This window comes from Lonchura striata, chromosome 38 (assembly GCF_046129695.1).
Source record: "Lonchura striata isolate bLonStr1 chromosome 38, bLonStr1.mat, whole genome shotgun sequence".
NCBI lineage: Eukaryota > Metazoa > Chordata > Aves > Passeriformes > Estrildidae > Lonchura > Lonchura striata.
In genome coordinates this window covers 2,682,383-2,704,001 of record NC_134640.1, presented here as the reverse complement: position 1 = coordinate 2,704,001, position 21,619 = coordinate 2,682,383, and the positions used below count along the sequence as shown (strand labels likewise).

At 57.3% G+C, this 21,619-nt stretch overlaps 1 protein-coding gene across 1 annotated transcript; it reads right to left on the bottom strand.

Moving 5' to 3' along the window:
- Positions 1–11: 11 nt before the first annotated feature.
- On the bottom strand, positions 12–20,782 carry LENG8 (leukocyte receptor cluster member 8). The gene is made up of 17 exons (XM_077789844.1): positions 20,751–20,782; positions 20,526–20,667; positions 19,431–19,523; positions 18,722–18,853; positions 18,421–18,532; positions 16,990–17,102; positions 14,025–14,080; positions 13,630–13,821; positions 11,454–11,526; positions 11,232–11,359; positions 8,640–8,723; positions 6,765–7,122; positions 4,986–5,087; positions 3,107–3,175; positions 2,896–3,025; positions 1,335–1,546; positions 12–17 (listed from the first exon to the last, which is right to left on the bottom strand). Exons 1-17 carry the CDS (start codon positions 20,780–20,782, stop codon positions 12–14), a joined length of 2,034 nt encoding a protein of 677 aa, XP_077645970.1.
- Between the last annotated feature and the right edge of the window lie 837 nt (positions 20,783–21,619).

The window sequence follows — 21,619 nt, the reverse complement described above, 5'->3', positions numbered from 1 at the left end:
AAATGGGGGGTTCAGCCCTATAAAGGGAGTTCAGTCCCATAAATGGGGGCTCAGCCCCATAAATGGGGGTTCAGCCCCTAAGTGGGGGCTCAGCCCCATAAGTGGGGCTCAGCCCCATAAATGGGGGTCCAGCTCCATAAGTGGGGGCTCAGCCCCATAAATGGGGGCTCAGCCCCATAAATGAGGGTCCAGCCCCATAAATGGGGGTTCAGCCCCATAAATGGGGGTTCAGCCCCATAAATGGGGGTTCAGCCCTATAAAGGGAGTTCAGCCCCATAAATGGGGGTCCAGCCCCATAAGTGGGGGCTCAGCCCCATAAGTGGGGGCTCAGCCCCATAAATGGGGGTTCAGCCCCATAAATGGCCATATATGGAAAACAGGGATTTTCCCGAGTCCATATGTGGAAAACAGGGATTTCCCATGCCCATATATGGAAAACAGGGCGTTCCCTATGCCAATATATGGAAATCAGGGATTTCCAAAATTCCACATAAGGAAAACAGGGACTTCCCCAAGTCCATATATGGATAATGGGGTTTCCCTGCCAATATATGGAAAACAGGAATTCCCTGAGTCCATATATGGAAAACAGGGATTTCCCAAGTCCACATATGGAAAACAGGGATTTCCCAGTCCATATATGGAAAACAGGGATTTCCCAAGTCCACATATGGAAAACAGGGATTTCCCAGTCCATATATGGAAAAAAGGGATTCCCCAAGTCCATACATGGAAAACAGGGATTTCCAAAAGTCCACATACGAAAACAGGGATTTCCCTGAGTTCACATATGGAAAACAGGGATTCCCTGAGTCCATATATGGAAAACAGGGATTTCCAAAAGTCCACATATGGAAAAAAGGGATTTCCTGAGTCCATACATGGAAAACAGGGATTCCCTGAGTCCACATACGGAAATCCGGGATTTCCCAAAAGTCCATATATGGACACTAAGGGCTTCCCCTGCCCCCCAAACCCCCCTGAGCCCCCAGACCCGTCCGATCCCCATCCCCTCACTCACCTGCGGCTCCGCCGTCCCCTCCCCGTCCCTCCCCGTCCTCCCCACCGTCCCCTCCCCGTCCCCTCCCCACGTACGCCTTGATGGAGGCGCGCGGGGCTCCGGTGTCCCCTCCCCGTCCCCTCCCCGTCCTCCCCCACCGTCCCCTCCCCGTCCCCTCCCCACGTACGCCTTGATGAAGGCGCGCAGGGCTCCGGTGTCCCCTCCCCGTCCTCCCCCACCGTCCCCTCCCCGTCCCCTCCCCACGTACGCCTTGATGAAGGCGCGCAGGGCTCCGGTGTCCCCTCCCCGTCCTCCCCCACCGTCCCCTCCCCACGTACGCCTTGATGAAGGCGCGCAGGGCGCGGCGCCGCTCGCGCTCGGCGAAGAGGTCGATGAGGCGCGGGCCCATGGCCGGGGCGGAGCCGTGCAGGCGGAAGAAGCGGCTGTAGAGCCCCAGCGCCCAGGCGGCGCGCAGCGCCAGCGCGTGCGCCACGGCCGGGTCCGAGCGCAGCGCCGGGGGCAGCAGCGCCAGCTCCGTGGTCAGCTCTGGGGACAGAGAGAGGGACAGGGGTCAGTGTGGGCAGTGGGCAGTGTGGTCAGTGGTCAGTGTGGGCAGTGGTCAGTGGGGCAGCAGCGCCAGCGCGTGCGCCACGGCCGGGTCCGAGCGCAGCGCCGGGGGCAGCAGCGCCAGCTCCGTGGTCAGCTCTGGGGAGAGAACCAGGGGTCAGTGGTCAGTGTGGGCAGTGGGGCAGGGGTCAGTGTGGTCAGTGGCAGCAGCGCCAGCTCCGTGGTCAGCTCTGGGGACAGAGAGAGGGACAGGGGTCAGTGTGGTCAGTGTGGGCAGTGTGGTCAGTGGTCAGTGTGGGCAGTGGTCAGTGTGGTCAGTGTGGTCAGTGTGGGCAGTGTGGTCAGTGTGGTCAGTGTGGTCAGTGTGGGCAGTGTGGTCAGTGTGGGCAGTGGTCAGTGGGGCAGCAGCGCCAGCGCGTGCGCCACGGCCGGGTCCGAGCGCAGCGCCGGGGGCAGCAGCGCCAGCTCCGTGGTCAGCTCTGGGGACAGAGAGACAGGGGTCAGTGTGGGCAGTGTGGTCAGTGTGGGCAGTGGTCAGTGTGGGCAGTGGTCAGTGGGGCGGCAGCGCCAGCGCGTGTGCCACGGCCGGGTCCGAGCGCAGCGCCGGGGGCAGCAGCGCCAGCTCCGTGGTCAGTTCTGGGGAGAGAGAGACAGGGGTCAGTGTGGGCAGTGGTCAGTGTGGTCAGTGGTCAGTGTGGTCAGTGGTCAGTGTGGTCAGTGGGGTCAGTGTGGTCAGTGGTCAGTGTGGTCAGTGGGGTCAGTGTGGTCAGTGGTCAGTGTGGTCAGTGTGGGCAGTGTGGTCAGTGGTCAGTGTTGTGGTCAGTGTGGTCAGTGGTCAGTGTTGTGGTCAGTGGGGGGGTCAGTGGTCAGTGGGGGGGTCAGTGGTCAGTGTGGTCAGTGGTCAGTGGTCAGTGTGGTCAGTGTGGTCAGTGTGGTCAGTGGTCAGTGTGGTCAGTGGTCAGTGTTGTGGTCAGTGGGGGGTCAGTGGGGTCAGCTCTGGGGACACCGAGTGACCCCGGGGCTCACTGGGGACAGGCTCAGTGGTCAGTTCCGGCCAGGTCACTGAGAGCCCCCCCAGTTCTGGGGACCCCCACCATATTCCGGGACCCCCTCCCCAATCCCGGGACCCCTCCCCAATTCCGGGACCCCTCACCGCCAGAGTTGTTGGTGAAGAGGCAGTAGAGGATGCGGTAGGCCCCGGCCCCCTCCCCATTTCAGTGACCCCCTCCCCATTTCAGTGACCCCCCTGTGTTTCAGTGACCCCTCCCCATTTCAGTGACCCCCTCCCCAATCCCGGGACCCCTCCCCAATTCCGGGACCCCCCTCACCGCCCGAGTTGTTGGTGAAGAGGCAGTAGAGGATGCGGTAGGCCGTGAACTCGCCCACGCAGCCGGGCAGGCTCTCCCCGTACAGCGCCTTCAGCTGCGTCTGGCACTGGTTGAATTCCTCGTGGTCGCCCTGCGGCGGGCCCGACCCTCAGAGACCCCTCCCCAAATTGGGGGGGGGGTCCCCGAGCCCCGCCCCGAGCCCCCCGCCCACCTTCTCCAGGGCGATGCGCGCGTGCGTCTCGTACACCTCCACCGTGAACTCCGTGCGCACGCCCTGCACCTGCGGGAGGGGAGGGGGCGTCAGCGTGGGGAGGGGGCTTCAATTTGGGGAGGGGGCTTCACTTTGGGGAGGGGCTTCAGCGTGGGGTGTGGGGAGGGGGCTTCAGTGTGGGGAGGGGGCTTCAGTTCGGGGAGGGGGCTTCAGTTTGGGGTGTGGGGAGGGGGCTTCAGCGTGGGGAGGGGGCTTCAATTTGGGGAGGGGGCTTCAGAGTGGGGTGTGGGGAGGGGGCTTCAGGGTGGGGAGGGGGCTTCAATTTGGGGGAGGGGGCTTCAGAGTGGGGTGTGGGGAGGGGGCTTCAGGGTGGGGAGGGGGCTTCAGAGTGGGGAGGGGGCTTCTGTTCGGGGAGGGGGCTTCAGAGTGGGGTGTGGGGAGGGGGCGTCAGTTTGGGGAGGGGGCTTCAGTTTGGGGTGTGGGGAGGGGGCTTCAGCGTGGGGAGGGGGCTTCAATTTGGGGAGGGGGCTTCAGCGTGGGGTTTGGGGAGGGGGCTTCAGCGTGGGGAGGGGGCTTCAGGGTGGGGAGGGGGCTTCAGCGTGGGGAGGGGGCTTCAGCGTGGGGAGGGGGCTTCAGACTGGGGAGGGGGCTTCTGTTTGGGGTGTGGGGAGGGGGCTTCAGTGTGGGGAGGGGGCTTCAGGGTGGGGAGGGGGCTTCAGTGTGGGGAGGGGGCTTCAGCGTGGGGAGGGGTCCTCAATGTGGGGAGGGGGCTTCAGGGTGGGGAGGGGGCTTCAGTTCGGGGTTTGGGGAGGGGGCTTCAGAGTGGGGAGGGGTCCTCAGTTCGGGGAGGGGTCTCAGGGTCGGGGAGGGGATCCGGAATTTGGGGAGGGGTCCCAGAACGGTCCTGAAGGGATTCCAGCTGCTCTGGGACCCTCCCCAGGTGAAACCCCCTCCCCAAATTGGGGACCCCTCCCCAAATTCTCACCATCAGGTCCTGCTGCAGGGATTTCAGGTGAAGCCCCCTCCCCAAATTGGTGAAGCCCCCTCCCCAATTTCTCACCGTCAGGTCCTGCCGCAGGGATTTCAGCTGCTCTGGGACCCTCCCCAGGTGAAGCCCCCTCCCCAAATTGGGGACCCCTCCCCAATTTCTCACCGTCAGGTCCTGCCGCAGGGATTTCAGCTGCTCTGGGACCCTCCCCAATGGAAGCCCCCTCCCCAAATTGGGGACCCCTCCCCAAATCCTCACCGTCAGGTCCTGCCGCAGGGATTTCAGCTGCTCTGGGACCCTCCCCAGGTGAAGCCCCCTCCCCAAATTGGGGACCCCTCCCCAAATTCTCACCGTCAGGTCCTGCCGCAGGGATTTCAGCTGCTCTGGGACCCTCCCCAATGGAAGCCCCCTCCCCAAATTGGGGACCCCTCCCCAAATTCTCACCGTCAGGTCCTGCCGCAGGGATTTCAGGTGAAGCCCCCTCCCCAATTGAAGCCCCTCCCCAAATTCTCACCGTCAGGTCCTGCCGCAGGGATTTCAGCTGCTCTGGGACCCTCCCCAATTGAAGCCCCCTCCCTAATTGAAGCCCCCTCCCCAAATTCTCACCGTCAGATCCTGCCGCAGGGATTTCAGGTGAAGCCCCCTCCCCAATTGAAGCCCCCTCCCCAAATTCTCACCGTCAGATCCTGCCGCAGGGATTTCAGGTGAAGCCCCCTCCCCAAATGAAGCCCCCTCCCCAAATCCTCACCGTCAGGTCCTGCCGCAGGGATTTCAGGTAAAGCCCCCTCCCCAAATTGGGGACCCCTCCCCAAATTCTCACCGTCAGGTCCTGCCGCAGGGATTTCAGGTGAAGCCCCCTCCCCAATTGAAGCCCCCTCCCCAATTCCTCACCGTCAGGTCCTGCCGCAGGGATTTCAGCTGCTCGCAGGCCCAGGCGTAGTCGCGGTGCTGCTGCCAGTGCGAGCGCACCAGGGCCAGCGCCTGCCGCAGCACCTGCAGATTTTGGGGCGTTTTGGGGCGTTTTGGGCCTTTTCGGAGCATTTCGGGGGTTTCGAGGAGGATTTTGGGGGTTTTGGGGTGGATTTTGGGGGTTTTTCTGGGGATTTTGGGGATCTTTTAGTGGATTTCAGGGGATTTTTGAGTGGAGTTTTGATTGGATTTTGGAGGTTTTTCTGTGGATTTTGGGGATTTTTCTGTGGATTTTGGGGATTTTTCTGTGGATTTCAGGGTTTTCGAGGAAGATTTTGGGGGTTCTGGAGTGGATTTTGGGGGATTTTCAGTGGATTTTCGGGGATTTTTGAGCTGATTTTGGGGGTTTTTCTGTGGATTTTGGAGGATTTTCATGTGGGTTTTGGGGATTTTTTAGTGGATTTTGGGGATTTTTCTGTGGATTTCAGGGGTTTTGAGGAAGATTTTGGGGTTTTTGGAGTGGATTTTGGGAGATTTTCTGTGGATTTTAGGAGATTTTTCAGTGGATTTGGGGGGATTTTTCTCTGGATTTTGGCGTTTTTGGAGCGGAATTTGGGATAGTTTTGGGATAGATTTTGGGCTGAATTTCCGTGTTTTTGTCTCACTCAGCAGCACGAGTCTGATGGTGCTGGGATCGGGGTTATTTTTGGGTGGATTTTGGGTGGATTTCGCAGTTTTTGGCTCGCTCACCGGCACGGGTCTGACGGTGCTGGGATCAGGGATATTTTGGGATATTTTTGGGTGGATTTTGGGATATTTTGGCACATTTTGGGGTGGATTTTGGGGTGAATTTCTGTGGTTTTGGCTCGCTCACCGGCACGGGTCTGACGGTGCTGGGATCGGGGTTATTTTTGGGTGGATTTTGGGATATTTTGGGACATTTTGGGGTGGATTTTGGGGTGAATTTTGCTGTTTTTGGCTCGCTCACCGGCACGGGTCTGACGGTGCTGGGATCAGGGATATTTTGTGATATTTTTGGGTGGATTTTGGGATATTTTGGCACATTTTGGCTCGCTCACTGGCACGGCTCTGACGGTGCTGGGATCGGGGTTATTTTGGGGTGGATTTTGGGATATTTTGGGGTGGATTTTGGGATATTTTGGCACATTTTGGCTCGCTCACCGGCACGGGTCTGACGGTGCTGGGGTCAGGGATATTTTGTGATATTTTTGGGTGGATTTTGGGATATTTTGGGATATTTTTGGGTGGATTTTGGGGTGAATTTCTGTGTTTTTGGCTCGCTCACCGGCACGGGTCTGACGGTGCTGGGATTGGGGTTATTTTTGGGTGGATTTTGGGATATTTTGGCACTTTTTGGCTCGCTCACCGGCACGGGTCTGACGGTGCTGGGGTCGGGGTTATTTTTGGGTGGATTTTGGGATATTTTGGGACATTTTGTGATATTTTTGGGTGGATTTTGGGATATTTTGGGATATTTTGGCACATTTTGGGGTGGATTTTGGGGTGAATTTCTGTGTTTTTGGCTCGCTCACCGGCACGGGTCTGACGGTGCTGGGGTCAGGGTTATTTTTGGGTGGATTTTGGTACATTTTGGCTCACTCACGGGCACGGGTCTGACGGTGCTGGGATCGGGGTTATTTTTGGGTGTATTTTGGGTGGATTTTGGGATATTTTTGGGTGGATTTTGGGATATTTTGGGGTGGATTTTGGGGTGAATTTCACAGTTTTTGGCTCGCTCACCGGCACGGGTCTGACGGTGCTGGGGTCCGGCGCGCAGGTGAGCCTCAGGTACCTCTTGGTCACCTCCTGGCAGGTGCCGAGGATCTTCAGCTGCTCCCAGTCCAGCGCCTCGGCCTCGGCACCGGCACCGGCACCGGCACCGGCACCGGCACCGGCACCGGCACCGGCACCGGAACCGGCACCGGGGGCGCCGGGGGCCGGGGGGGGGTTGGGCCGCGGCTTTTTGGGGCCCCCCGCGCCCCCCTGGAAGCGCTGGGCCCGGCGCTGCCGCCGCAGCTCCCGCAGCTCCCGCGGCTCCGGCTCCTCCGGCTCCGGCGGCGCGCGGCGGCGCGCGCGGCGAGGGGGGCCCGGCTCCGGCCTGGGGTAACGGGGAAACGGGGGAATGGGGGGAAATGGGGGATTTGGGAAAAAAAAATGGGGAAAAAATGGGGAATTTGGGGGGGAAATGGGGATTTGGGGGAAAAATGGGGGATTTGGGGGGAAAAATGGGGATTTGGGGGAAAAATGGGGGATTTGGGAAAAAAAATGGGGAAAAAATGGGAATTTGGGGGGAAAATGGGGGATTTGGGGGGAAATGGGGAATTTGGGGGGAAAAATGGGGGATTTGGGGGGAAATGGGGGATTTGGGAAAAAAAATGGGGGATTTGGGGGGAAAATGGGGGATTTGGGGGGAAAATGGGGGATTTGGGGGGAAAAACGGGGGATTTGGGAAAAAAAACGGGGAAAAATGGGGAATTTGGGGGGAAAAAATGGGGGATTTGGGGGGAAAAATGGGGATTTGGGGGGGAAATGGGGGATTTGGGAAAAAAAAAGGGGAAAAAATGGGGAATTTGGGGGAAAAATGGGGAATTTGGGGGGAAAAATGGGGATTTGGGGGGAAAAATGGGGGATTTGGGGGGAAAAATGGGGGCATTTGGGGGAAAATGGGGGATTTGGGGGGAAAATGGGGGATTTGGGGGAAAATGGGGGATTTGGGGGAAAAAACGGGGAAAAAATAGGGGAAAATGGGTTAAAAATGGGCATTTGGGGGACAAACAGGGAGTCCCCTCCCAGTCCCTCCCAGTTTCCCTTTAACCCCCCCGAGTCCCTCCCAGTCCCCCCCAGTGCTCCCAGTCTCCCCCCAGTCCCTCCCAGTCCCTCCCAGTTTGATCCCAATTCCCTCCCAGTCCATTCCCAGTCCCCCCCAGTCCATCCCAGTCCCTCCCATTCCCAGTCCCTCCCAGTCCATTCCAGTCCCCCCAGTCCCCCTTTAACCCATCCCAGTTCCCTGCCAGTCCATTCCCAGTCCCCCCAGTTCCCTCCCAGTCCGTCCCAGCCCCATTCCCAGTCCCTCCCAGTCCCCCTTTAACCCATCCCAGTTCCCTCCCAGTCCCCCCAGCCCCATTCCCAGTCCCCCCAGCCCCATTCCCAGTCCGTCCCAGTTCCCTCCCAGTTCCCTCCCAGTCCCCCCCAGTTCCCTCCCAGTCCGTCCCAGTGCCCCCAGCCCCATTCCCAGTCCCGCCAGTCCCCCTTTAACCCATCCCAGTTCCCTCCCAGTCCCCCCAGCCCCATTCCCAGTCCCTCCCAGTCCGTCCCAGTGCCCCCAGCCCCATTCCCAGTTCGTCCCAGTCCCTCCCAGTCCGTCCCAGTGCCCCCAGCCCCATTCCCAGTCCCCCCAGTCCATCCCAGTCCCATTCCCAGTCCCGCCAGTCCCCCTTTAACCCATCCCAGTTCCCTCCCAGTCCGTCCCAGTGCCCCCAGCCCCATTCCCAGTTCGTCCCAGTCCGTCCCAGTCCGTCCCAGTGCCCCCAGTACCTCTTCCCGCGCTGGGCCCGCGCCCGGCCGCGCTCCAGGGGCCCCCCCCGGCCCCGCGGTTTTTGGGGACCCCCCCGGTGCCCCCCGGGCCGGGGCTCGGCCCCCGAGGCCGACGAGTCCGAGCTCGAGTCGCTGCGGAGGGCAAACTGGGCAAACTGGGAGGCACTGGGAGGGACTGGGGGGGGCTGGGAATGGGGCTGGGAGGGACTGGGAATGGGGCTGGGGGGACTGGGAGGGAACTGGGAGGGACTGGGGGGACTGGGAGGGAACTGGGAGGGACTGGGAGGGACTGGGGGGACTGGGAATGGGGCTGGGGGGACTGGGAATGGGGCTGGGATGAACTGGGAGGGAACTGGGAGGGACTGGGAGGGACTGGGAGGGAACTGGGAGGGACTGGGAGGGACTGGGGGGACTGGGAATGGGGCTGGGGGGACTGGGAATGGGGCTGGGATGAACTGGGAGGGAACTGGGAGGGACTGGGGGGACTGGGGGGGGCTGGGGGGACTGGGAGGGAACTGGGAGGGACTGGGGGGACTGGGGGGGACTGGGGGGACTGGGAATGGGGCTGGGGGGACTGGGAGGGAACTGGGAATGGGGCTGGGGGGATTGGGATGGACTGGGAATGGGGCTGGGAGGGACTGGGACAGACTGGGAATGGGGCTGGAGGGACTGGGGGGACTGGGATGGACTGGGAAGGAACTGGGATCAAACTGGGATGAACTGGGATGGACTGGGAGGGAACTGGTTTATACTGGGAGGGAACCAGGGGGAACTGGGATGGACTGGGAGGGACTGGGAGGGAAATGGGAGGGAACTGGGAGGGAACTGGGATTGTCTGGGAGGGAACTGGTTTATACTAGGAGGGAACTGGGGGGAACTGGGGCAGATTTTTGGGATATTTTTCGGGTGTTTTTTGGGATTTTTTTGGGGGTTTATTTCGGGTTATTTTGGGTTATTTTGGGTTTATTTTGGATTATTTTGGGTTATTTTGGGTCTATTTGAACGGGGTTTTTTCTGGGCTGTTCCGGGGCCGTTTTTGGGGTAAATTCTGGGGATTTTGGGTCTCACCTGCGCCGGCAGCGCCTCCCTGGTGAGCAGGAGGGTTTGGGGTCGGTTATTTTGGGTTTATTTCGGGTTATTTTGGGTCTATTTGAACGGGGTTTTTTCTGGGCTATTCCGGGGCAGATTTTGGGGTAAATTCTGAGGATTTTGGGTCTCACCTGCGCCGGCAGCGCCTCCCCGGGGAGCGGGACGGTTTGGGGTCGGTTATTTTGGGTTATTTCGGGTTATTTTGGGTTTATTTTGGGATTATTTTGGGTTATTTTGGGTCTATTTGAACGGGGATTTTTCTGGGCTGTTCCGGGGTGGATTTTGGGGTGAATTCCGGGGATTTTGGGTCTCACCTGCGCCGGCAGCGCCTCCCCGGGGAGCGGGAGGGTTTGGGGTGGGTTATTTTGGGTTTATTTTGGATTATTTCGGGTTATTTTGGGTCTATTTGAACGGGGTTTTTTCTGGGCTATTCCAGGGCGGTTTTTGGGGTGAATTCCGGGGATTTTGGGTCTCACCTGCGCCGGCAGCGCCTCCCCGGGGAGCGGGACGGTTTGGGGTGGGTTTTTGGGGATTATTTCGGGTTATTTTGGGTCTATCTGAACGGGGATTTTTTTGAGCTATTCCGGGGTGGATTTTGGGGTGAATTCCGGGGATTTCGGGTCTCACCTGCGCCGGCAGCGCCTCCCCGGGGAGCGGGAGGGTTTGGGGTGGGTTTTTGGGGATTATTTCGGGTTATTTTGGGATTATTTCGGGTTATTTTGGGTCTATTTGAACGGGGTTTTTTCTGGGCTGTTCCGGGGCCGTTTTTGGGGTGAATTCCGGGGATTTTGGGTCTCACCTGCGCCGGCAGCGCCTCCCCGGGGAGCGGGAGCTGGAGCGGGACGGTTTGGGATGGGTTTTTGGGGATTATTTCGGGTTATTTCGGGTTATTTTGGGTCTATTTGAACGGGGTTTTTCTGGGCTATTCCGGGGCAGATTTTGGGGTGAATTCCGGGGATTTCGGGTCTCACCTGCGCCGGCAGCGCCTCCCCGGGGAGCGGGACGGTTTGGGATGGATTTTTGGGGTTTATTTCGGGTTATTTTGGGTCTATTTGAACGGGTTTTTTCTGGGCTATTCCGGGGTGGATTTTGGGGTGAATTCCGGGGATTTCGGGTCTCACCTGCGCCAGCAGCGCCTCCCCGGGGAGCGGGAGGGTTTGGGGTCGGTTATTTTGGGTTATTTTGGGTTATTTTGGGTTCCCGTGGGTCTATTTGAACGGGGTTTTTTCTGGGCTATTCCGGGGCAGATTTTGGGGTAAATTCTGAGGATTTTGGGTCTCACCTGCGCCGGCAGCGCCTCCCTGGTGACCGGGAGGGTTTGGGATGGGTTTTTGGGGATTATTTCGGGTTATTTTGGGTCTATCTGAACGGGGATTTTTTTGAGCTATTCCGGGGTGGATTTTGGGGTGAATTCCGGGGATTTTGGGTCTCACCTGCGCCGGCAGCGCCTCCCCGGGGAGCGGGACGGTTTGGGATGGGTTTTTGGGGATTATTTCGGGTTATTTGGGGTCTATTTGAACGGGGTTTTTTCTGGGCTATTCCGGGGTGGATTTTGGGGTGAATTCCGGGGATTTCGGGTCTCACCTGCGCCGGCAGCGCCTCCCTGGTGAGCGGGAGCTGGAGCGGGAGCGGGAGCCGCTGGAGGAGGAGCTGTGCTCCTGCACGAACACGTTCCGGTTCCCGAATTTCCCGGCCGGGAACCCCCCGGGCCCCCCCCGGGGCCGCGCCGCCCCCGGGCCGGCTGCGGGGGGGTCTCTGCGCCGCGTTTTGGGGCGGATTCGGGGGATTTTGGGGGCTCTGGGGGGGGCCGGGGCCCGCCCGGGCCGGGGGCAGCTCCCAGCGCTTCTTCTTGGGGCTGGCGGCGCCCTCGCGGCCCAGCCTGGGGAGAAAAACGGCAAAATCGGGTCAGGAGGGGCAAAAAATGGGGAAAAACACAGAAAATTGGGGCAGGGGGAGTGAAAAACGGGGGGAAAAATATACAAATTTGGGCAAAAACCACCAAATTTGGGTCAGGAGAAGTAAAAATTGGGGGAAAAAACAGAAAAATGGGGCTGAAAAGCACCAAATTTGGGTCAGGAGAAGTGAAAATTGGGGGGAAAAACAGAAAAATTGGGTCAGGAGGATAAAAAATGGGGAAAAACAGCAAATTTGGGGCAGGGGGAGTGAAAAATGGGGGGAAAACAGGGAAGTTAAAAATTGGGGAAAAAAACAACAAATTTGGGTTAGGAGAAGTGAAAATTGAGGGGGGAAAACAGAAAAATTGGGGTGAAAAGCACCAAATTTGGGTCAGGAGAAGTGAAAATTGGGGGGGAAAACCAGAAAAATTGGGGTGAAAAGCACCAAATTTGGGTCAGGAGAAGTGAAAATTGGGGGGAAAAAACAGAAAAATTGGGTCAGGGGAGAAGTGAAAATTGGGGTAAGAAACAGAAAAATTGGGTCAGGGGGACAAAAAATGGGGAAAAACAGAAAAATTGGGGTGAAAAAACAGAAAAATTGGGGCAGGGGGAATGAAAACTGGAGGGAAAAACAGGAAAGTTAAAAATTGGGGAAAAAAACAACAAATTTGGGTCAGGAGAAGTGAAAATTGAGGGGGGAAAACAGAAAAATTGGGGTGAAAAACATTAAATTTGGGTCAGGAGAAGTGAAAATTGGGGGAAAAACAGAAAAATTGGGGTGAAAAGCACCAAATTTGGGTCAGGAGAAGTGAAAATTGGGGGGGAAAAAACAAAAATTGGATCAGGAGAGAAGTGAAAATTGGGGTAAGAAACAGAAAAATTGGGTCAGGAGGACAAAAAATGGGGAAAAACACGAAAATTGGGGCAGGGGGAATGAAAACTGGGGGGAAAAACAGGAAAGTTAAAAATTGGGGGAAAAAACAACAAATTTGGGTCAGGAGAAGTGAAAATTGGGGTGAAAAAACAGAAAAATTGGGGTGAAAAGCACCAAATTTGGGTCAGGAGAAGTGAAAATTGGGGTAAGAAACAGAAAAATTGGGTCAGGGGGACAAAAAATGGGAAAAAACAGAAAAATTGGGGCAGGGGGAATGAAAACTGGGGGGGAAAAACAGGAAAGTTAAAAATTGGGGAAAAAAACAACAAATTTGGGTCAGGAGAAGTGAAAATTGGGGGGAAAACACAAAAACTGGGGGGAAAACACAAAAATTGGGGTGGATTTTTGGGTCAGTTCTGCCTGGATTTTCTCTGGGATTTCTCGGGTGTTTTTGGGTCAGTTTTTGGGTGGATTTTGGGGGGTTTTGGGGCTGATTTTTGGGTCAATTCTGGGCGGATTTTGGGGGTTTTGGGGCTGATTTTTGGGTCAGTTCTGGGCGGATTTTGGGTCAGTTCTGGGCAGATTTTGGGTCAGTTCTGGGCGGATTTTGGGTCAATTCTGGGTGGATTTTGGGTCAGTTCTGGGCAGATTTTTGGGTCAGTTCTGGGTGTATTTTGGGTCAGTTCTGGGCGGATTTTTGGGTCGGTTTTTGGTGGATTTTTGGGTCGGTTTTGGGCGGATTTTTGGGTCAGTTCTGGGTGGATTTTGAGGGGTTTTGGGGCTGCTTTTTGGGGTGATTCTGGCTGGATTTTCTCAGGGATTTTCCAGGTGCTTTTGAGTCAGTTCTCAGTGTATTTTCACGAGGATTTTTCGGGCGATTCCGATCGGATTTTTTCCGGGGATTTTCGGGGCGATTCTGGGTGGATTTTGGGGGGTTTTGGGACTGGTGTTTGGGTCAATTCTGGATGGATTTTCACGGGGATTTTTTGGGCGATTCTGATGAGATTTTTTTGGAGATATTTCAGGCAACTCTGATCGAATTTTTTCGGGGATATTTCAGGCAATCCTGATCAGATTTTTTCTGAGATATTTCAGGCGATTCTGATCGGATTTTTGGGGTATTTTCGGGCGATTCCGATCGGATTTTTTCGGCGCTATTTCGGACGATTCCAGACGGATTTTTGGGGGGATTTCGGGGGTTTTTGGGGCTCACCCGGGCAGCGGCTCGCGGCTCCAGTCGATGGTGAAGGCGGAGCCGTCCTGCAGCCGCGCCTGCAGCAGCTCCTTGAGCAGCTTCTCGGTGCGGTCCTTGTCCTCCTCGCTCTCGCAGGCCGTGAAGCAGCGCTGCACGTAGGCCTTCATCTCGGGGGGCCAGTCCTCGGGCCGGCCCCGCCCGGGGGGATTCCTGTTTTGGGGTCATTTCGGGGGATTTTGGGTCATTTTGGGTCATTTCATCTCGGGGGGCCAGTCCTCGGGCCGGCCCCGCCCGGGGGGAGTCCTGTTTTGGGGTCATTTCGGGGGATTTTGGGTCATTTCATCTCGGGGGGCCAGTCCTCGGGCCGGCCCCGCCCAGGGGGACTGCTGGTTTGGGGTTATTTTGGGGGATTTTGGGTCATTTCATCTCGGGGGGCCAGTCCTCGGGCCGGCCCCGCCCCGGGGCGTTCCTGTTTTGGGGTCATTTCGGGGGATTTTGGGTCATTTCGGGTCATTTCATCTCGGGGGGCCAGTCCTCGGGCCGGCCCCGCCCGGGGGGAGTGCTGTTTTGGGTCATTTCGGGGGATTTTGGGTCATTTTGGGTCATTTTGGGGGATTTTGGGTCATTTCATCTCGGGGGGCCAGTCCTCGGGCCGGCCCCGCCCCGGGGGATTCCTGTTTTGGGGTCATTTCGGGGGATTTTGGGTCATTTTGGGTCATTTCGGGGGATTTTGGGTCATTTCATCTCGGGGGGGCCAGTCCTCGGGCCGGCCCCGCCCCGGGGGAGTGCTGCTTTGGGGTCATTTCGGGGGATTTTGGGTCATTTTGGGGAATTTTGGGTCATTTCAGTGGGTCATTTCATCTCAGGGGGCCAGTCCTCGGGCTGGCCCCGCCTGGGGGGAGTGCTGTTTTGGGGTCATTTCGGGGGATTTTGGGTCATTTTGGGTCATTTCATCTCGGGGGGCCAGTCCTCGGGGGATTTTGGGTCATTTTGGGTCATTTCATCTCGGGGGGCCAGTCCTCGGGGGATTTTGGGTCATTTTGGGTCATTTCGGGGGATTTTGGGTCATTTTGGGTCATTTCATCTCGGGGGGCCAGTCCTCGGGGGATTTTGGGTCATTTTGGGTCATTTCGGGGGATTTTGGGTCATTTTGGGTCATTTCATCTCGGGGGGCCAGTCCTCGGGCCGGCCCCGCCCGGGGGAGTGCTGGTTTGGGGTCATTTCAGGGGATTTTGGGTCATTTCGGGGAATTTTGGGTCATTTCAGGGGATTTTGGGTCATTTCGGGGAATTTTGGGTCATTTCAGGGGATTTTGGGTCATTTTGGGGGATTTTGGGTCATTTCAGGGGATTTGGGTCATTTTGGGGGATTTTGGGTCATTTCAGGGGGATTTGGGTCATTTCGGGGGATTTTGGGTCATTTTGGGGGATTTTGGTCATTTCAGGGGATTTGGGTCATTTTGGGTCATTTCAGGGGGATTTGGGTCATTTCGGGGGATTTTGGGTCATTTTGGGGGATTTTGGGTCATTTTGGGGGATTTGGGTCATTTCGAGTAACTTTGGGTCATTTCAGAGAGATTTTGGTCATTTCAGGGGGATTTGGGTCATTTTGGGTCATTTCAGGAGGATTTGGGTTATTCCAGGGGGATTTGGGTCATTTTGGGTCATTTCAGGGGGATTTTGGGTCATTTTGGGGGATTTTGGGAGATTTTGGGTCATTTCAGGCGTTTTGGGTCATTTCAGGGTTTTTTGGGGCAATTCTGGGGGGTTTGGGGTCAGTCCGGGCTGGATTTTGGGGTCCCCCCCAGGTTTTGGGGGGATTTTTTAGGAAGATTTTTGGGGGTTTTGGGGAGGTTTTGAATGACATTTTTAGGGAGTTTTTGGGGAGGTTTTCGAGGGATTTTTGGGGGGATTTTTGGGTGTTTTTGGGGAGATTTTTTGAGGGATTTTTGGGGATGTTTTTGGTGTTTTTCCGGATGTTTTTAGGGAGATTTTGGGGAGATTTGTGGAGGTTTTTGAGGGATTTTTAGGGAGATTTTGGGGGTTTTGGGGATGTTTTTAGGGAGTTTTTGTGGAGGTTCTTAAGGGATTTTTGGGGATGTTTTTCAGGGATTTTTGAAGAGGTTTTTGGGGTGTTTTTGGGGTGTTTTTGGGGTGTTTTTGGAGAGTTTTTGGGAAGTTTTTTTGGGGGTTTTGGGAGGTTTTTGAGGAGTTTTGGGGACGTGTTTAGGGAGTTTTTGGGGATTTTTTGCGGGGGATTTTCAGTTTTTAGGGAGTTTTTTTGGGGAGATTTTCAAGGGATTTTTGGGGAGATTTTAGGGAGTTTTTGGGGACGTTTTTAGAGAGTTTTTTGAGGGATTTTTGAGGAGGTTTTTGGGGATGTTTTTAGGGATTTTTGGGGATGTTTTTGGGGACGTTTTTAGAGTTTTTTGAGGAGGTTTATGGGGATTTTTTGAGGAGATTTTTGAGGGATTTTTGGGGAGATTTTGGGGATGTTTCTGGGGACGTTTTTAGAATTTTTTGAGGAGGTTTATAGGGATGTTTTGGGGATTTTTTTGGGGAGTTTTTAGGGATTTTTGGGACGTTTTGGGGATGTTTCTGGGGACGTTTTTAGAGTTTTTTGAGGAGGTTTATGGGGATTTTTTGGGGATTTTTTTGGGGAGTTTTTAGGGATTTTTGGGGAGATTTTGGGGATGTTTCTGGGGACGTTTTTAGAATTTTTTGAGGAGGTTTATGGGGATGTTTGGGGATTTTTCTGGGGACGTTTTTAGAGTTTTTTGAGGAGGTTTATGGGGATTTTTTGGGGAGTTTTTAGGGATTTTTGGGGACGTTTTGGGGATGTTTTCTGGGGACGTTTTTAGAGTTTTTTGAGGAGGTTTTATGGGGATTTTTTTGGGGAGTTTTGGGGGATTTTTTGGGGAGTTTTTAGGGATTTTGGGGGAGATTTTGGGGATGTTTTTGGGGACGTTTTTAGAGTTTTTTGAGGAGGTTTATGGGGATTTTTTTGGGGGAGTTTTGGGGGATTTTTTGGGGAGTTTTTAGGGATTTTTGGGGAGATTTTGGGGATGTTTCTGGGGACGTTTTAGAGTTTTTTGAGGAGGTTTATGGGGATTTTTTTGGGGAGTTTTGGGGGATTTTTTGGGGAGTTTTTAGGGATTTTTGGGGAGATTTTGGGGATGTTTTTGGGGACGTTTTAGAGTTTTTTGAGGAGGTTTATGGGGATTTTTTGGGGAGTTTTTAGGGAGATTTTGGGGATGTTTCTGGGGACGTTTTTAGAGTTTTTTGAGGAGGTTTATGGGGATTTTTTGGGGATTTTTTTGGGGAGTTTTAGGGATTTTGGGGATGTTTTTGGGCATTTTTGGGGGTTTTTGGGACTCACCCGTGGCCCCCGTGCAGCTTCTCTGGCCCGGGGGACCCCGAAGCCCGGGGGGGGCAGCGCGAACGGGGGGCGCTTGGGCAGCTGGAACTTGAGACCCCCCGAGCCCGGCGCCTCTGCGGGGAAAAGCGGGAATTTTGGGAAAATTTGGGGAAATTCGGGGGGTTTGGGGGAAATTCGGGGGAAATTCGGGGGTTTGGGGGAAATTCGGGGAAATTGGGGAAATTCAGGGAGGTTTCAGGGGAATTTGGGGGAAAACTGGGGGTTTTGGGGCAGGATTTTGGGGATAATTTCGGCAGAAGTTGGGGGATGATTTTGGGGCAAGAATTTGGGGGATTTTGGGGCAGGAATTTGGGGCAGATTTGGACGATTTTGGGTGTGATTTAGGGGCAGGATTTGGAGGATTTTGGGGCAGATTTGGGGGATTTTGGGGCAGATTTGGGGATTTTAGGGCAGGATTTTGGGGCAGATTTGGGGGATTTTGGGGCAGGATTTTGGGGCAGATTTGGAGGATTTTGGGTGTGATTTAGGGGTAGGATTTGGAGGATTTTGGGGCAGGATTTTGGGGATTTTAGGGCAGGATTTTGGAGATTTTGGGGCAGGATTTTGGGGCAGATTTGGGGGATTTTGGGACAGGATTTTGGGGCAGGATTTGGGGGATTTTAGGGCAGAATTTTGGGGCAGGATTTTGGGGCAGATTTGGGGGATTTTGGGGCAGGATTTGGGGGATTTTGGGGCAGATTTGGGGGATTTTGGGGTAGGATTTTGGGGATTTTGGGGCAGGATTTTGGGGATGATTTGGGGGGATTTTGGGACAGGATTTTGGGGCAGATCTGGGGGATTTTGGGGCAGGATTTTGGGGATTTTGGGGCAGGATTTTGGGGCAGATCTGGGGGATTTTGGGGCAGGATTTTGGGGCAGGATTTTGGGGATTTTGGGGCAGGATTTGGGGGATTTTGGGGCAGGATTTTGGGGCAGGATTTTGGGGATTTTGGGGCAGGATTTGGGGGATTTTGTGGCAGGTTTTTGGGGCAGGATTTTGGGGATTTTGGGGCAGGATTTGGGGGATTTTGGGGCAGATTTGGGCGATTTTGGGGCAGGATTTTGGGGCAGGATTTTGGGGCAGGATTTGGGGGATTTTTGGGCAGGATTTGGGGGATTTTAGGGCAGGATTTGGGGGATTTTGGGGATGATTTTGGGGCAGGATTTTGGGGATTTTGGGGCAGGATTTTGGGGGATTTTAGGGCAGGATTTTGGGGCAGGATTTTGGGGCAGATCTGGGGGATTTTGGGGGATTTTGGGGCAGATCTGGGGGATTTTGGGGCAGGATTTTGGGGCAGATCTGGGGTATTTTGGGACAGGATTTTGGGGATTTTGGGGATGATTTTGGGCAGGATTTTGGGTCAGATCCGGGGGATTTTGGGGCTCTCTTACGCTTCATGCGGCTCCAGAGCTGCCCCCCGCCCTTCTTGCCCTTCGGGGGGGGCCCCTCCCCGTAGTGGGGGGAGGGGAAGGCGGCCGAGCCCCCGGGGGGGTCCCCGCGCCCCCCCCCGCGTGGGGAGGGGGCTGGGGGGGGGCGGCGGGGGGGGGCTGGGGGGTCCCGAAGGGCGACGGCTCCTCCAGGCCGGGCACGGGGGGCTGCTGGGGGGGGGAGGGCAGGGGAGGGTCAGGGGGGTGGTCCCGGAGTTGGGGACCCCCCCCACCCCCCAAATCCTCCCCCCCGAGCCCCCCTCACCTGGGCCAGGCCACTCTGCTGCGGGGGGGGGGCGGGGGGCGGCGGCTGCGGCTGCTGGGGGGGGGCGTAGGAGCCCCCTCCCCCCGTGGGGTACGGGGCGGGGGGCGCCCCATAGCCGGGGTACACCCCCTGCTGGGGGAGACCCCCCCCGAATGTGGTTAATGGTACGGCCCAGAGACCCCCACCCAAAATCAGAGACCCCCCCCAAATGTGGTTAATGGTACGGCCCAGAGACCCCCACCCCAAAATCAGAGACCCCCCCAATGTGGTTAATGGTACGGCCCAGAGACCCTCCCCCAGCCCCATTTTGGGGTCCCCCAGCCCCGTTTCGGGGTCCCCCGAAGCCCCCAACCCCATTTCGGGGTCCCCCAGCCCCATTTTGGGGTCCCCCAGCTCCGTTTTGGGGTCCCAGAAGCCCCCAGCCCCATTTCGGGGGTCTCACCATGGGGTAGTAGTAGCCGTAGGGGTCCCCAAAGCCCCCAGCCCCATTTCAGGGTCCCCCAGCCCCATTTCGGGGTCCCCCAGCCCCGTTTTGGGGTCCCCCAGCCCCATTTCGGGGTCCCCCAGCCCCATTTCGGGGTCCCCGAAGCCCCCAGCCCCATTTCGGGGTCCCCCAGCCCCATTTTGGGGTCCCCCAGCCCCATTTCAGGGTCCCCCAGCCCCATTTCGGGGTCCCCCCGAAGCCCCCAGCCCCATTTGGGGGTCTCACCATGGGGTAGTAGTAGCCGTAGGGGTAGTAGCCCCCCCCGTAGGGCTGGTACCACTGGTAGTACTGGGGGGGCTGCGCCACCGAGGGGTCCCCCTGCCCGGGGGGGCGTACTGGGGGGAGACAGGGGGTGAGACCCCAAAACAGAGACCCCAGACCCCCCAAATCCCCTCAACCCTCCCCAACCTCCCAAATCCGCCCCAAAATTCCCCAGACCCCCCAAATCCCCTCACCCCTCCCCAACCTCCCAAATCCACCCAAAAATCTCCCCCCAAAATTCCCCAGGACCCCCCAAATCCCCTCACCCCCCCCAAACCTCCCAAATCCCCCCCCCCAACCTCCCCAGACCCCCCTAAATTCCCATCAAATCCCCCCCAACCCCACCCAAACCTCCCAAATCCCCCCCCAAATCTCCCCAGGACCCCCCAAATCCCCTCAACCCTCCCCAACCTCCCAAATCCGCCCCAAAACTCCCCCCAAATCTCCCCAGACCCCCCCAAATTCCCTCAACCCCCCCAAACCTCCCAAATTCCCCCCAAACTCCCCCCAAATCCCTCAAAGAACCCCCAGGACCCCCCCAACTTCCCCTCAACCCCCCCAAAATTCCCCCCAAATCCCTCAAGGACCCCCCCCCAAATCTCCCCAGACTCCCCAGGACCCCCCAAATTCCCATCAAATCCCCCCCAAATCCTCCCCAATTTCCCCAGTTCCCCCCAAAATCTCTCAAAGAACCCCCCCAAATCTCCCCAGACCCCCCAAATTCCCTTCAACTCCCCCAAATCCCTCAAAGACCCCCCCCAAGTCCCCCAAACCTCCCAAATTCCCCCCAAACCTCCCCAGACCCCCCCCAGGACCCCCTAAATTCCCCTCACACCCCCCCAAGTCCCCCAAATTTCCCCCAGACCCCCCAAATTCCCCTCAAAGACCCCTAAGTCCCCCAAATTCCCCCCAAGCTCCCCCCAAATCCCCCCCAAATCCCTCAAAGACCCCCCAAATTCCCCTCAAACCCCCCAATTTCCCCCAATTTCCCCAATTTCGCCCCGAACCCCCTCAGACCTGCGCTCCGCTCTGCCCCCCCGCCGCCGCCGCTTTTCCTCCTCCTCCTCCCGCCGCTCCCGCCGCCGCCGCTTTGCTGATGCTGGCCAGGGCCTGCCGCGCCTTCTCCCACTCGGGGTTCTCGGCGGGCGGCGCCGGCGCCTCCTCCCGAGCGGCCGCGGCGGCGCCGCCGAACGGGGCGGCCCTGAGGGAGCGAGAGACCGAGGGCGCCGCTCAGCCCGGGCCCGGCCCGGCCCCGCCGCCCTCCCCGCCGCCCCCCGCGCTCACCAGTCCCGCTGCTCGCCCAGGTTGGCGGCCATGGCGGCGCCGGCCCCGCCGCCCGCTCCGCTGGCGACGGCCGCGCCAAGATGGCGGCGCCGCCGCCCTCACGGAGCCGCTTCCGGTCGGCGCCGCGCGCGCGGCCAATGGGAACGCGAGGAGAGGGTAGAGGGGCGGGGCTTCCGTAACGGCGCCGCGCGCGCGGCCAATGGGAACGCGAGGAGAGGGTAGAGGGGCGGGGCTTCCGTAACGGCGAGAGCGAGGGGCGGGGTTTGCGTAACGGCGCCGCACGCGCGGCCAATAGGAGAGCGAGGAGAGGGTGAGGGGCGGGGCGTCGCTAACGGCGGAGTGGCGCGGCCAATGGGAACGCGAGGAGAGGGTAAGGGGCGGGGCGTCGCTAACGGCGCATGCGCGGAGACGCGACGGCGGCCGCCAGGGGACAAAGGGAGCGAGGGGCGCGACCGGGAGCCCAAAACCGGGGGGAGGATCCCGAAATTGGGACTTTTTATACCCGAAATTGGGACTTTTTATACCCAAAATCGGGGGTCTGGGTCCCCAAAATCAGGGGTCTGCGTCGCCAAAATTAGAACTTTTAATTCCCAAAACTGGGGGTCTGGGACCCCCAAAATGGGAATTTTTATACCCAAAATTGGGGGTCTGGGACCCCCAAAATGGGAATTTTTATACCCAAAATTGGGGGTCTGGGACCCCAAAATTTGGGGATTTTAACCCCAAAATTTGGGGTCTGGGTCCCCAAAATTGGAACTTTTTATACCCAAAATTGGGGGTCTGGGACCCCCAATATTTGGGGATTTTAACCCCAAATATTGGGGGTCTGGGTGCCCAGAATTTGGGGATTTTAACCCCAAAATTGGAGG

What these genes read in the sequence shown, in the direction of transcription:
- LENG8 (XM_077789844.1), bottom strand. Translation starts at nt 20,782, where the DNA reads ATGGCCGCCAACCTGGGCGAGCAGCGGGACTG. An exon ending in ACGGCTACTACTACCCCATG is followed by an intron (nt 18,854 to 19,430) that starts GTGAGACCCCCA and finishes GGTCTCCCCCAG; the next exon opens with CAGGGGGTGTACCCCGGCTA. An exon ending in CGGCCCGGGCGGGCCCCGGC is followed by an intron (nt 11,360 to 11,453) that starts CCCCCCCAGAGC and finishes CGGCCCCGGGGG; the next exon opens with GGGCCCGGGGGGTTCCCGGC.